A 16,700-nucleotide genomic window follows, 5' to 3' on the forward strand; every position below is an offset into this window, starting at 1 on the left:
TGCAGTTTTATCAGTAGTTCTCAATCTGAAGTCTGTGTTTTGTATTAATGTCTTGTTTATAGCTGCATAGTAGTGCAGTATGTGGGGGCTGCTTCTGCTGCCTTAAGTAGCTGTCCTACTTACCGAGGAAAGAAAAATATGTGACACCAATCTCCTCTGGTCCTCTGGGGGATGTGATTAAAAAACAAAAATCATAAGCATAAAGAATCCGAGATCGCAAATCGTGTTTTACTTGCCTGATCAGTGGCACACTGATTAATAAAATAATTATTACTTTTTTTTTGCAACTACAGTAATGACCTTTAAGCGTTCACATTTTGGGATCGCAACATGATAGTAAAACAGTAGTAGCACTTGTGTTACATTACAAGTTATACATTCACGTCCCTTTTTACAGAGCTGATGGAACACCACTGTTGTCTGCTGTCCCCTGAACCCACTTAGCCGAACGGGGCCATGGACTGTGCCTGACGTTCTGGGGCTTTCAGATTAATGAGAGAGCCCACAAGTGCGTCATGTCCAGGGTCCAGGCGCGTAATGGCGCTTTTGAGAAATGTGGAAGGCTCATTTACAAAAATGGAGCACCGGCCGCCTCTCTAGCGAGAGATTAAAGTTTAGGAAGTGGAATACAGCCGAGAGATGACACTGCTAAAATTATCAGGCCGTCTGGTGAATGACGGGGTATAAATAGATGCCAGAGAGGAGGCGCGTTTTCCTGCGTTGTTAGCGGTCGTGTGCTGCTTTCAGGGCGACACAGAAAAAGAATGATAGCCTGTGCATGTCTCACTTGTTGGAGTCACAGTGTTTAACATCAGATTTCCACTGTGCTATTCATGGGCTTTGTTTGTGTACTGTGTGGAACACCTCTTGAGACTGGAGATGTGTTTTGGGAAGTTTAACATGAGGCACTTTCTGCAGAGTATCACGAAGGTGAAAGAATCTAAATAAGCGTGAACCCGCTTCTTCTAAGCTGTATGTTATTAGAAAACAGCGATTGATAACTCTGATCCCTTATTAGCCATTTCCTCGCAGGTAGAGGCTTGCTGAACCAATAGGAATCTGTCTTCTTCTGGTAGCTTCAATACCCCCCCCCTTTAAGTGAAATGCAAGTCAGGCTCACACCTCTTGGAGGACCAGTGTGTATTTTTACCAGACCGTTAATTGCACCCTTTGAGAGTGAGACTTCAGCAGCCACAGACCGTTAGAGGGACTTGCAGAGAATGAGCTCCCCACTCCAGAGGAAAGCGACGGCGATGTGGGGGCGAAACAAAGGCAGCGCTTCTTCCCCGGGACAGAAGATGTCCCCTCAGCAGCGCCACAGCGCTGTGGTCTGGGTGTCTGTGACGCGGGCGAGCAGCTGTTTCCTGGCGCTGCTGCAGCTTGGCGCGTCTGTCCGGATGTTTCCACCACAGCGTGCCACAGCGCCACGGGCTTCCACAGAGGCCGGGCCGCCCAAGCGCTGCCTCCCTGGGCTGCTGCTCCAAACACTGCCCGTCCTCACCGAGGACAGCGTTAAGGCCAGAGGGACAGCTTACACCGGATTCCTGTGCCTTTTTACAGACAGGATCATGTTCAAGAACATAAAAAGAAAAAAAGAAATTTAACTGCACAATTTAAGAGCGAGGTCTACCTAATTTGCAACCCAACACCTCATTTGAATGAATGCCACGATAGCAAATGGCGTCTAATGCTTGGAAGCACCGAAACAGTTGTGTCTGGGCGCCTCATTTCATATTTCTAAATGGTAGGTTCCTTACCACATTTCAAGGTGTTTATTTTAATTTAGATTGTATTACTTTATTTTATCTGACTTCATTATCTCAATTAATTATCTCGGAGCTCTTATGTCTAAGAGGCTTACATGCTACTCTGCATAGCATGTACATAAGCTTTATGTGCTACACTCTTCTTCGTCACACACACGCATCCACACACACACACATACACTCATGTGCACACACACAACACATATGTGCAAACACACACACACACACACACATGTGCACTCACACACACACACACACACAGTGGGCTGGGCTCGGCAGTGCATTCTGGGATGACATTCTCCTCCTCAGCCTTGCCAAGATACAAGCTAATGAGTGACAGCTGCCATCGCAAAAACGAGAAAGTTGGCAATGTTCCTCTTTCTATGAAGCCTCGTTCAGACTCCAGCCAACTGCTACATGGCAAACAGCAATACCAAGTGGTCAATGTTTAGATTTTCTCCTTGACAGAAACCACCCCCTCCCCCCTCTACCACAGCCCTTGTTGTTGCTTTTGCATTTACTGCTTGTCCTGACATCTGCTTAAACTGTCATATGGTTACAGTGTGTGCTTTCCACTAGGGAAAACACCTACTAATCCACATTTTCATATTAAGTGAGGGTGTGGTGCAAGCTATATGGCCCAACATATCACTCCAAGTGTGTTTATGGAAAATTAGTCCAGAACCATTGTTAATGGCCTGGATTCAGTGCAAATTTGTCCTTAAATTTGACAGTTCATTTTCAGTAAAAAAATAAATAAATGGAATAAACACTTGCTTTTAATTGGTATCCAAAAGTAAGTTTTATTGAATCCAGAGATGAGAGGGTACTTCTGACCGATCCTTATGTGCGATGCAGCAAGCAATTAAAATAAATTAACTCAGGCCAAATTATTCAGTTCTTAAAATAAACAGTCGGAGACTTACACATGCAAAGCCCCCAGGAAGCTGAATATTAAATCATTCTATTTGCCGTTCATTATTCAGCATTATTTAAAGCCTCTCTCTTCCTACATTGCTCTACTCATATTTTTAGTACATCAAATGATTTTGTGGCGGTCAAAAATATTCCAGGAGAAATGCAGTACCTTCAGTTTCATACCTGTGTGGTGCTATTGCATAGTCTTGTTATTAGACCCTGAAGGCTTGATAGTCTGCCACTGTCATAACCAAAGGCAAAAAAACTACAGGAGCAAGAAAGTCACAATTGTAATACAACAGCAAATCAGTCAGTTCTGGGGAAATAAATAAATTGTGCCACAAGTTCAATAAAAGCCTAAGTCTGAATATTAAGTTCATTGTGGCTTTGTGCTAATGAGCTCATCCTTCCAACATGGCGACAACCATGTAACACCAGGGAGCGAAGTATGCAAGTCAGCATTAAGGTTCACTGTCTTGTCATGTTAAAAAAAACAAAAAACAAAGAGCCGCCCAAGCCTTTGCGTGCGATTCTGAGACGGAGGAGCTAATTGGAAATATCTGACCTGGATTCACATCACAGCAAACATGGTCTTGTCTTGTGTTCAGGAAAAACAAAAAAAGCAGTTGAAAGTTTGACCACTTGTTTGTAGTTCAGCCCATTTCAAAGACAGGAGACAGACTGAATTAATGGGCAGAATCTGCATAGCTATGATACTTTCATTAAAATCTAACAGCCGTAAACCCCTGGGGATTGTGCCACAGCCAGAGAAAACATTGTGAGGAAAACGGTTATCAGAAGCTGTTGACCAAAGCCCAGTGCTTAAAAATTCACCAGCTGTCAATGATTAATATGTTAAAGTCGCATTTACAATGAAGTAGAGTCTTCACAGAGGTGCATTTAGTCCCTTTGAAGGAGATGTTGAAATTCCAGTGAATGCATTAAATATGTGCCATCTCACACAAACTGCATACATAAGGCGATCATGCTGGCACTTCAGTTTTTGCTGTACAAAAAAAAGCTACTTTACTCAGCCTCAGGGCTAAAATAAAATTAAAATAAAACTCACCTGTTAGAAAATACAGTGGCCTAAAATATAAGATACAATATTTGTCCTGTCAGCTGAGTTCTTTGAAAAATAATGTGCCAGTCTCAATGACAAAACTGGATCAGTCTCTCTGGTTTTTCTGAGAAAGGACAAACAATTCATAGCATAACAACAAAGTAAGGATTCATTTAACTTCCTGTGGGAATGGTTTTATAGCATAAAATCAAACATGAATAAAAAAAAAAACTATTAAATATCTCAAAAGGCAAACAGAAGCTTAAATAAACTGAAACAAACGGGTCTCAGGAGCAGTGAAGAGTTAAGGCTTGGGACAGGAGGGTGGGGGTTAGGCTGTCTGTCAGTGGGAGGTGATGAAGGGAAATCACAGATTGCCGCTGGAGCCTTTTCCTTCCTTTTCCTTTTGTTTTTCTGTTGTTGTTTTGTTGTTCTTGTTTTTCTTTCTAAAAGGGGGACGGTATGCCTTTAAAACCAGCCGGCTGTCAGGTGACCAAGAAGGCACAGTCATCTCAGTTCACAGGGAGAAACAGAGTGAGCAACTGTGAGCAACAGAGAAACAGCAGAAATGCAGGGGGAGAGAGAAGGAGAAGGGAAGAGAGGAGAGCGCCGATTTAAGGGTAACACAGAGAGACAGAGAGAGAGAGGGGGAGGGTGAGAGAACCCAGGGTTTGTGGCCCTTTAACTGTAGCTGTAATTTGGTATTTGTGTGGCAGTACGCTGCTGGCCCGAGTGTTTCAAGAAGCTGCAGTTGTGTATCTACAACACTGGGGGAAAGCCTGGAGAATTAAGTGCTGCGTCACGCTGAAGCAGAGAGATTGTGAGCGTGTGTGCGCGTGTGTGTGTGTGTGTGTGTACGTGCTTGCATATCGGGTTGTGTGTGTATTCGTGCGTGTATGAGTATTGGTCTGTGTATGTGTTTGTGCATCGCGTGTGTGTGTTTGTGTGTGTGTCGGGGGGGAAACTGGCTTTGTTGATGTCTGTAAAGAGCAATACTGCTGCTGCAACCAGATGAAAATAGAGTGTGAGAGAGGGAGGGAGAGAGCGCAAGGTTTTGGATTAGTGGCTACGTCACGTTTTCACGTCGAGGGGAAAACAGCAGCTAAGATAACAGGAGCCCAGTCCTCAGATTTTCTACCTGAGAGTGGACGCAACTCTGAACAAGCCTTTTTTAATTCTTCTTCTTCTTCGTCGTATTGTTTACTTTCCTCGCAGCTCTTTAACTAGCTCTTTGTCCATGTTGTTGTGCGTATCGGGGATAGTGCGGAACATGGATGCTGAAGATGTGACGTAGTTTACCATCGTCGGGAAACAGTGTTTAGATGGTGAGCGAGGAGGTGGGGGTTCATTCGCGAGCGAGGTGAAGGGTTAACGAAAGAAGATTGTTCTGGAAGGTTCTTTTAACTGAGACGAAGCCCATTGGCCAGTGCATTTGTGGATAATAATCCAGGTTACACCGAATATTTGTGTTTTTCTACTGCTAGGTTATATACAGTAATTACATATACATTACCATAGGCATAGGAAGCATATATATGCTCACATATATGTAATTATGTGTAAACAATATTGGCTATGTTATGTGAGGATATATGAGAACCTTGCTTGCAGCTAGTAATAGCTATCCACGTATTCAGACACACAGATACGCATTCAATATATAGGTATTTTTGAAATGACAAAGGTATATATTACCTTTTGTTCCCCTGAAAATATACATTCATATGTGTGCTCGGCCTGCCTTCTTCCAATCGGATACATATCCTTATGGTAAGTGATAATGACTGTTTTGCTATATGCAAGATTCTTGATTGTTTTTCCTTCTTGTTCCTATGATTAACTCTGTAGGGGCGAAGGACAGGAGTCGTGGGTGGAGCCATATTGGTATGGATGGGCAGAGTGGGGACTGGTTTAAAAGGCAGGAGCTAATCGGAGAGTATGCTAGCACCGAGCAGTATGTGTCAGTAGATGCTGTTGCTGCTGTGATTTTGTTTACAGTGGACTGTGCCATAGTGATGTTGGCTGTGCCAGCACACGGCAGAGCAGGGTTCGAACACCTATCGCACCGGGACATTTTGTTTCTGCGTAGTTAGCGGATGCAAGTAGAGATGCAGTGAACCTTTTTTTAGGGGGTTGGGGAGGGCAAGGCTCTATGTGTCTCTTCCAGCAACCTCTCTCTCTCTCTCTCTCTCTCTCTCTCTCTCTCTCTCTCTCTCTCTCTCTCTCTCTCTCTCTCTCTCTCTCTCTCTCTCTCTCTCTCTCTCTCTCTCTCTCTCTCTCTCTCTCTCTCTCTCTCTCTCTCTCTCTCTCTCTCTCTCTCTCTCTCTCTCTCTCTCTCTCTCTGTGCAGGGGTACAGGGTGTACGCCTATGGCTGTTCTGCCCCTGAAAGCAGCTCTGGAGGTTTAAATGTCATGGCTGTGGATCAGAAAAAAAAGTTGTTTATCTTGCTCTCTTGGTGACTCTGTAATGGCAGCCTTCCAGTTCTCCTGCACTAGACTTCCTAAAGCAGCTGCATCATCAAGTTGTGGAGCTGAGCTCTTCTGCTATTGGGCTGGGGGCGGGCCCCTGAGAGCCGGGCCTTTTTGCTGTAATTTGCTAAGCATAGGGAAGCAGGTGGAGGGCTTCTTCTGATTGGCTGAATGGTCTTGCTGTCATTTATAGGAGTTCTATGTTGCACAGAGGTCTGATTGCATGTCCACAGAGAAGATATGATTTATTAGGTTCTATTATGGCTAATCTTCTATTAATTATTATTTGCATTAACAAGCCATCACCATTTTAAGAAGTTTTGAGCTATAATGCAGATTTGTTTTACAAAAAACCATGATGAATATATTTCAGCAACATTAGCAGTTTAGTAGACAGTAGTTTATTTGTGGTAAAGGCCTAACAACTGAAAGCAATAATTTTTCTTTGTTCCTCACAACCGCAGTTTGGCGAGTTCATCTATCAATAAAACTAACTCACCCAAGTAAGTTCGTGAAAAAAGAGTGTAAAGCTTATGTTCAGTTTAAAGTTAGGGAGAAATATGGATACGAGAAATAAAACAGAAACCATCAAAGTCACCAGTGTCAAATCAGCAGTGCTGCATTTATATCATAAACAAAGTGTCTTTCCGAACTGAGTGTGTACGACATGCCAGTGTCTGAGACCGCTGTACTGGGTGTGTTTACAATCCATTCCTATGCGGCCTGTGCCTAAGTCACTGTGCCCTGTTTAGACAGAGCTTCTCTGGACTGCAGCAGTCACTGTCCCAGTGTTGGCTCTACCCCCTTCTGGTGGGTAAGACTGGATGCGTCTTTTTAAATATAACTTTAAAACTTAATGCAAGACATGGCAGTGCGTGGCCATTTTAACAGCTATTTGCCAGTATCCCACTGGACATTGTGCAGCTGAATATTCTGGGCTCGGGATGTTGTGATGTCACAGACTTGCCAGCTGATGCAATAGCGCTTTGGGTTGCCAAGCGTCTGTTGCCGCTGCTGCAGTTGACGCCACAAACTTGGGAGTTGGAGCAGATATGCCTGCTCTTGTGAAGGAGGCTGGGGGGGAAGGCTGCCCTTCCTCACGAGCAGATCCTCACGAGCAAGGCTAAGGGCCAAAACAAGCCCCTCTTTAATCTACAGCTGAACGTCTCTACCCTAAATTAACGTACCATTCCAGAAGGACCTACATCATGTCCCACAAACCCACTGCCCGTCTTCATTGCAGTAAAAATATAAAAATACAAAATTAGAATAGGAAGTTTGTGACTACCTCGAAAAATAGAAGCATTTTGCGCTTACGTGTTTAAAATATATTTTTGGATTGAACCCACGCGGGTGGCGCGGCACTGATTAGCGCAGGATTGTGCGGAGGGCACGTCTGCAGCAGAGAGAACTGTCAGTCAGAGCGCTGTCATTGTTATTCGCAGGACGTTCCCGCGGCTTCTGAGAGGGAGCGGAACAGCGAGTGCGGAAAAACGTCCACGGCCTTTACTTTCCGCAGCAACAGGTGGGGCCCGCAGTCCTGCTCCGGCACGTGGGAATGTGCTTCTCTCGGGGCGTGTGCAATTAGCTCTTACTAATGTGGACATTAGAGTTTATATCGTAGTTATATATATTTTTTTTTTCTGTCAGTGCCGTGCACAAAGGCTAGCCAGCTACAAGCAAGTGAAATAGCTTTCAGTGGCATGTTGAGCAGATGGAAAGATGAATTTCTTTGAAGCTGCATTGCTGTAGAGTAAAATGTCGTCCCCCAACGCACTGGTATAGCACACATCTGCAGCAGTGTCCTTCACACGTGGGTACATCCACACAGATGTACAGTAAGCACAATGCAAACACACACACGTACACAAGGCTCTCGGGAACCGCACAGATGGAAACTGCGGCTTTTTGTTCACTGCCGTTACCTTCAGGAGCTACTGAAAGTTTAACTGAGCTGACTCAAACCCAGTACCGTTTTAGGAATAATGGTGCAGCCAAACCCCAAATATCACACAGGCAGAAAAAAGCTATTAAAAATACCAGCGTGAGTCCTGAAACAGATATTAAACGACGATGAATCCATCCAGTTTAATACCAGCATGTCCTTGGTGGCTTTCTGTTCCTCACTCATAAATAAATGGCTGTGTTGCATAACATTTATGTTCACTAGCTTTATTGTTTAATATTTCTGAAGGTAGAATCTATCATACCATTGCATGAAGTTGTTTGCAGAATATTGGATGCTGTAACTGAAATCAGAGGCCTGTGTTTGAATATGTGAACTCTGTGTGCCTGCTCTCTATGAAATTGTGCACCACATTTCTCTGTCCTTATAAGCATTACCATTTTCTTTTAAGAATTCCCAGCAAGTCTGTTATTGACCACTGTGATAGTTTTAGATGGACAGATTAATGTAGATTGTGACTGTGTTTGTTTATAGCGAACACGAATGCTGTTATAAATGTTGTTAAACGCAGCTCGAAATGAAGGTGTCACCTTGAAAATGTCATTTTAAAATGAAGGTTGATGGATTTTTCAGTATGCACTGGACTGGTGGGAGTTTGGAGGTTAGAACGGATGGAGGAAATAATAGACAAATGTTTCCTATTCAGTTCAAAGTATGGCTTCACGCTGCCAAACTGCTGATTGGACAGTGTACAGTGTCACCGGGCAGATTTCATTGTAGAAAAAGCCACAGAGAAAGTGCTTCAGTGTGAAAACTGCTGTACCCTGCTCTGCATGAAGAGATCCTGTGGTGAAAAAAATCAACAACAAAAATGATGAATGGGACAAAATGGATAATTGGGCCTCATGTAGTGGGGATATTATAAAGTATGCCTTGAATGACAGTGATGGACAAAAATAATAAAAAATAAAAAAACCTGGGGTTTGAAGCTGATTTAGGCAAGGTAGACAAGACTAAACTGCAAGTGATTAAATAGATGAGAAGTCAAAGTTGTCAAAGATTATGGCTTCAGAGACTTGGGTACATCTCCCGCCTAAAGGTAGTACTACACAGATTCCGCAATGATATTTTATTGCAAGTTGTAATCCTGCAGATAACTCTTTTTTCCTCTTTGAAAAATGAACAATGTTATTTATTGAAATCATAATTTTTTTTGTGTGATCCTGCAAGGACTACATTATGTGTCGTTCAAGGGGCTTTGTAAAAATGGAGGTTGTCCCTTTAAATCTTTTATAAACATTACGCAACAGGTCCGATGCAGTAGAGAAACAAACAACCAAAAATGAAAGCTGGGAAAGTTGAGTCAGTGACTAGAGACAGATAAACTACCTTGAGGGGTCATCTGTGTCTCGTCAATTGACCAAAAAAAACAGGCTCACTAATATCTCCTCAAAGCACTATGAGATCAGTAAGTGCTTTCACTTACTGTGGAAATAAAAACATGGTGGGGAGAAAAAAGAATTTAGAAAATATCTGCAGATTTCTTATGTCCCCAGTTTTTTTGTATTAATTGTAAAATAAATGTTTGCTGGTGTTGTGAAAGAATAGTGATTTCAGTGAAGCAAATTAAGTGATGCAGTATTTTTTGAGAAAGACGAGTGAGATGTGGAGCTTTGCATTTGCCACTTGCTCATCTGTGAATTGGCTGGTTACTTAGTGCTACACCCTTGTAGCTTGTAGCATCATGGCTATCTCGCTGACTAGGTCAGTGACTTTCTTGGAAGGCCAGAGCTGCTGCTGTGCTCACAGAAAGAAAACCTGGTCAGTAATATGCCCCTCCAGTGTACCAGTCCGGGACTGAAAGCAGGTGATGTGTTTTGTGTGGCGCAGGTCGGAACAGGTCTTTTTCGTCTCTACAGTGAAGCTCTCGACGAGCGGAGGGACGGTGCTGTTATCCCTGCTCTGCCTGCTCGCCTTTTTCCATCTTCCCCTCGTCCTAATTAAATCACACGGCAATAGTAGTAGAGTGTTTTCTGTACGATCCTACTCCTGATGGAGAATGTAGCAACATGCTCAAGGCAGCCATCACGGACCTAAAGACATAGTTCTCAGCCAGGCAGATCAGCACAGGGACAAAAGTACATGTACATTGTGGCACAGTTGGAATATTTCGAGAGAGCTGAGCCATTTGAAAAGATCCCGTATTTCATAATGTTTCTGATTAGTCAGATGTGTTCAATCACGTCCTTAGTGCAGGTAAAAGAGAGCTTTCAGTATGTGCTGGGATTGGGAGGGGTGTGTAACTGTGTCTGAATGGGCCGGGCAGTGCCAATTTGCATAGAGATCACCGAAGGTGGCAGGAAAGCAGGGGAGGGTTATATCTGTAACATGCAAACATGATTACACAAGGTGAAAGGTGCTTTTGTTGATATTTCATTGTTGGATTGCATGCATTCAGAGTGGCTGGGAATGTCTGCCAATGAGGCAGATACGAGGCAGTACAATTGTTAACAGAATTAGTTAGCACTATTACAGGTTTATTTACAGTAAGTCTATTATACCTTGTTGGAAAGGGTAGGAAACCCCATAGAAGAAGATTAGATTGCGATGTTTTACATTTATTTGGTAATGAAATTACCTAGCAATGCATTCACAATAACAAGTTCAAGACGATATGCACTTGGTTATAGTCTCGGCAAATAGATTGTTTTCTTGAAAATGGCTGAACGGATTGCAGAATAAACTACAACATTAGTCAGAAAGCAGTCGTAGCTTCATAACCAGGTGGGATATTTGGTTCCATAAATATGCTTACCAAATAATTTGCAAAACATCTGAACAAACCAAACCAGAAATATGTTTGCTGGAAGTGCAATAAAAGTGAGCAAGAATACAAAAACAATGTGTTTATTCATGCAACTTCTGAATTGTATATTTATATATATTTTGGTTTGTTTTTTTTAAGTACAGAAATGGTGGCGAGTTGAGGGTGGTAAATTGTGAGTGTTTTTAATAATCTGGCATCATCATTTTGCAGTTTTATTACGTCACACGTTGACGACTCAACCACAAAACCCTAGGTCTCAAAAGGTTCATAAAACATAAAGATTCTATAGTCATTATTTATTTGTCATAGTACGTTTAGCGATTTAGCTATAGCTTTAATGGGACATGAAAACTGGCCCATAATTAAAGTGTAGACAGTGTTACTACTGACAGAAGAAAATCCGACCAAATTTGAAGAAATTCAAATTCAAACTCAATTTCTGAAAAAGGTAACTGCCCAAATCCGCATATCCTGTCTGATTAGCTTATCCTTATCCTCGTCTTCCACTGCAGTGGTAAACCACAGAAATTGGCAGTATGCCCAACACAGAGCACATGGCTCTTAAGGGCTAAGGGGTAATTTTATTGACAATGAATGAATCCAGCAGCAACACACCCGTTGAAAATATATTCTGCGCAATCCAGCCCATTTCCCACCTGTGCCACATGCTTTGGGCTGTGCGTTCTCTGCCTCAGGTCACAGAAATGCCGACATTCAACAGCCATGCCCAGTGCCCCCACACACTGTACCACTGACTGTGACCATGTGCTGTGTGACATTGATTCAGGAAAACAGAGCCAGTTATCTCAATTGCATGAATTAATTATTTATTTGCTCACTTGATATGCATTTTAACCATTAACAGGCTATAATGCACCAAGATGTTATACACACACACACTGTGTATACAGTAAGGTACAATAGTATTGGAACAGTGGCACAGTAATTGTTGTTTTGGCTTTGTACTCTCGCGCATTGTATTTGTTTAAAAAATGAATTTGAGGTTAAAGAGCAGATTGTCAGCTTTAATTTGAGGGTACATCCATATGGGGGATTTGTCTAGGAATTCACACACACACACACACACACACACACATATCAAACATATCAAACATGTTGTTAAGCTGCATCTGAATGTTTAAAATACTCAAATGTGTCAAGTAATAAAAAATCTAGCCTGACAGGCTTTAAACCCATACTGCTGAGGCTGGCCTCTAATGGAGGTGGAGGAAGACTAGATTTACAAGATTAAAGATTCCTGGGTTTTAGCCCAGGTATTTCATCACTCTTCCACAGATTCTCTGTCGGCTCTTTAGCACAGTGGTTATTGTTCTCCCTTAGAAAAAGGGTCAGGCATTCAGTGTCAAGTTTCTAGTAAATAAAAGGCAGCCATTTTGAGAACCTCAGGTGTTTGATCAGCAGTAGGCCAAACGGGAGAGAGGTATGACAAAACCTTCCGAAAGAATGATGTGAAATTGGATGTGGCAAATCAAAAAACCCAAAAAAACTTGTGGGCACCTCCTGTCATTCATGACTGTCCTCTTTCATTGCTTCAAGTTTGTAAACAAGCGCCATCTCTTTGTCTCTGCTCTGAAATGGGATTTTATTTTAAATGCCACAGCCAAAGCAATCGAAAGTATGATCTAGTTCATGGTCTGCTTTTGCATCCATCTGATGTAACAAAATTGGAAAAACAAAGTGAAAATGAATGAAATCTTTTTACCTATTGGCTTCATCAGGTCCTGCACAGGCAGAGTTTTCTCCTGAATAAAAAAAAGAAAAATGAATGAATACCAAAACTCGTACTATACTGTGCTTGTATGCAGTTACTGTTCCCACTGAGGAATGAAAGATAACATAATTGGTCCAAGCCATCAGAAAGGTACACAGGATGGTTTAATGTGTTTGATCTGAGAGTGTCTAAAACTGGGTTTGATCCAGTCTCTTTTGTCTCTTTTCAGAAACACTTGCAGATGGTGGACAGACTGTCTTAAGTCTCAATTAAACAATTTTGTCTCAATCCTCACCACAGTCGACAAACCTGCTGCTCCAGACTTTAAGACTTATGTAATATTTCCTCTCCTGCACCACTTCCACTAAAATAAATATTGAGTCAAAGTAACTCCGATGCTTTTTGTTTTTTGTTATTATGATATGGGGATAATTATTATTTGAAGAGGTTTTTATACAACAGTTTGTGTCTGTGATCTGGAATTTGACTCCTGCATTGCCAGGAGTGATGAGGTCCAGTCTGGCTCAGTCCAGTTCCGTGTATTGGATCTTAGCTTTAGACATTGTGGATTAGTGGACGGAAGTGCTGCTATTCAGTCTTGCTTAACTGCAAAGCTTTGAAGGGGACAACCACTTATCTTTTACTTTATGCTTAGTACAGACACCATTTTATTTTATGAGGTTTTTCTGCAACAGCCAGTCCATGCTTGGAATATCTGCACAGCCCTTTAGCTGACACCGCAAACCAAATACCTGGCTATGGTGGATTAGGCATACGTTCCCTGGCCTAACACAATTTTTTTACGCCTTTTTCTCTCAGGCTATTTGTCTGCATATGTCTATTGTTTCACAACTTGCCAATGGATTTTAGGAGTGCACATTGCTTTAGCAGAGTAATTCCTTGTTTTTACAGTGTAATTTCTGTCATACTGTAATGAGGCAGATTCTTCATAACTGAATTGTCTTAAGCACATGTAGGTAATTGTGAGGTGAGTATCTAGCTTTAAACGTACAGACAGACTAATAATGCATATGATAACAAATGCAACCATGGCTTTTCCTTTCAGTGACCTGGGAGAACGCTGAAGAAAGCCTGCTAACCCAGTGCTAACATCTACATGTGAAAACTCATTCTATGCCTCGGGTCTTCCTTTCAGTGATCTGGGAGTTTTAGAGAACAAAGCCGAAGACATCTACGTGTGGAACCTCATTCCCCGAGAACCTTGTGAAAAGCAGTGTTAGAACTGTAGATGGCGGCCATCTTCTCTTGGAAGCTGGTTTCAGGTGGTGTCTTAGAGTGTTATATGTGATTAATCTAGCACCATTTGAAATCAGTGTTCTTGGGGTGGAAAAAGTCGGCGGCAGAGGGAATGGGAATTCTATAGTCTTGCCCCCACTCACCAGAAGGCGACCACCATGCCAGTCTGTGTCCTCTCACCAAGGCTGACCGATTTCTTCTGGTGTTCAGAGTCTTCTTACGTTTCTAGCACCATTTGAAATCGGTTACAATGTAGGAGGGAAATCGACGGGCAACGTGGAATATGGCCTGTGACTCATCTTCTCCTCATTGTGCTGGCAGCGATCCAGCATCCTGAGCAGCCCAACCCCACACACAAGCCAATGTAAATAAAGAGCTTGTGCAAAAAGACATTTGTTGTATAAAGTATCATCCCAAAACACATGGATAAATCCTACTCTGTGTAGAGCTTGAAATACAGTGCCCTAAAAAGTCCTGACACTTTTTATTATGAAGGGCAGGCTTCCGAAGTCATGCTGTAATGGAAGTTCATTTTATGAAAAGCACTTTATTAGGAACATTTTTACTTTATTACACCTACTTATTTCTGCTGTGATCTAATCAGCTAATTGTGTGGCAGCAGTGCAATGCATACAATCATGTAGATATGGGTCAGGAGCTTCAGTTAATGTTCACATTAACCATCATATTTTATTATTATTCAGTATGATTATAAATAAGGTGCCAGCCTGCTTTTGAATAATAAATAGCATGTGAAATTATGGAATGTGTTGTTGATGGGTTTTGGGTATTTGAGAAAAACTTAAATCAATGGACCTCGAATGAATACATTTGTATACAAGATGGTATTGTGATTATTGAGTGTGACAGGCAGGGGAAGTGCAAATACTTTTTTTCAGGATAAAAATTGTTGTATAGTTTAGTAAGCTAAATGCATTATTTTACACTTCATAAGTCCCATAATATTATTTACTTTCCATGTGCCTTTTGGACTCTCTAGGAAAACTGCCTAGATTAGAAAAAACAGTGGAGAATGCTCATTTTTGGTGATACTGTCCTCATATTTAAAAGAGGATATGCCCAGTGCTGTGACTTGGCTCCATTGTGTTTCTAAGCGCATGAGCCACAGCTCCAATAATCTGCTTCAACTTTCACTGTGTTTGAGCTTCAGTAATGTTTTAGTAATATTTGGAGTAATTCTCACTCTTGGAAAACAAACCCCAAAGGGTTAACTTTTAGAAGAGACTAGGAATATGCCTGTCATCAAATGGGTTCAAGAAAAGTAACCATTTTATTTTGGGTATGTCATTTTTAAGCTAGTGTCAGGAAAACGGGTGATACTCAAGGGGTTAACACCCATGATAAAATGACATGGAAATGTATCACCTTGGTAGTTCAATAAACACGATTTCATATCCACCTGACAGAAAAACAAAATTTTGCTTGCTGCTTTTCCATGTTTTCATGATAACTGTTTAAAGAAATTTAATTCATCCAATTCACAATCTATTCAAATTTTAATTGCACATTTCACATTTCTTAGCATTTTTGTAATAAAATGTAAGATGATCTTATGTATTTTGCGGTTTCTCCATTGAAGTATTATCAATTAAATGAAACCTAGCACCTGGAAATTTTGGCTTTTTTCTCTTTTTGGACATACAGTATAATACAATTTATATTATTGTGTTAGCATCAATGATTTTTCATCATAAATGATTGCAACAACAGACAACCTCAAACCACAATTGTTTATGCTTCCCACAGTCTATGAATATAAAACGCGTTTTGGAAAGCTGACAGTGACAAACAATTTGGGCAGCTCCACGAATAATGAGAGTAAGCCCAATGCCATTGGCTGTGGCAGTTAGAACCCATTTTCAACCAATGAGCTTGAATTGTTGTACAGCTGCACAATATTTTGATATATTTTACGTGACAAATGTACACTTTGAAACCCGTATTTAAGGACTATAAACACCTGAGGGTGAGTCAACATGTCAGTGAGCCTTTTTCAATTATATGAAGGGATTGGCACAATGGTCTTGTACCAATGTTTTAACACAAAAATTGTATCTATTGCACCTTTAAACAAAACTATTATGAACCTGATTCAGACAAAACCCTAAACTGCTACCTAGTGGAAAATGGGAAAATGTTCTGGAATCAAGATTTCCAGAATCCTGAATAATATCAAAAAGAGTACTATTGTTAGTGGTCCACACTTTAACACTGTATATGTCAATTAGAGTATCTGTGAATTGCATTGTGCAAAAAATGTCATGTGTGTGTTCAGTCAAATAAATGAAAGCATGAAAAACATAATTTGTGTTAAAATATATATTTTTAATACATTATTTAATCTCACTCTAACCCCAAGTTGTGAATAATGTTTATGAGAAATTATGCATTTAGCTTGACTTCTATTTTGATGTAAATATAGTGAATCATTTATCTAAAATATCTATGATCATTTATCTATAATACAAAGGTTTTGCATCTTATACTACAGCTACTCACTGTGCAAAAAAAAAGCACTTTTGCTTTGAAAAGCCACTAGGTAGCAGTCTTGATTCACAGTATAGGGTTTTGTCTGAATTAGGCCCACACTCATTTTATTCGAGGCTAGATCATCGAATGTATTCTACATAAAATTTCCTTCATCAACACACCCCCCCCCCCGTCCCTCAGTAGTAACATGTCACTAATAATACCTTTGTTATCCTTGACATGCTGTTTTTCACCTATTTTAATTGATCAAG

The 16,700-nt window shown here is 41.2% G+C and overlaps 1 protein-coding gene across 1 annotated transcript; it reads left to right on the forward strand.

Annotated features, from left to right (window-relative positions):
* Window positions 1-1,253: 1,253 nt before the first annotated feature.
* Window positions 1,254-13,071, forward strand: LOC133139511 (uncharacterized). Its single transcript, XM_061259088.1, has 6 exons — window positions 1,254-1,546; window positions 5,596-5,631; window positions 6,681-6,719; window positions 6,969-7,026; window positions 7,662-7,741; window positions 12,911-13,071. The coding sequence occupies exons 1-6, from the start codon at window positions 1,254-1,256 to the stop codon at window positions 13,047-13,049; spliced, it is 645 nt and encodes a 214-aa protein (XP_061115072.1). The 3' UTR covers window positions 13,050-13,071.
* The last annotated feature ends 3,629 nt before the right edge of the window (window positions 13,072-16,700 follow it).

Source organism: Conger conger, chromosome 10 (assembly GCF_963514075.1).
Source record: "Conger conger chromosome 10, fConCon1.1, whole genome shotgun sequence".
Classification (NCBI taxonomy): Eukaryota; Metazoa; Chordata; class Actinopteri; order Anguilliformes; family Congridae; genus Conger; species Conger conger.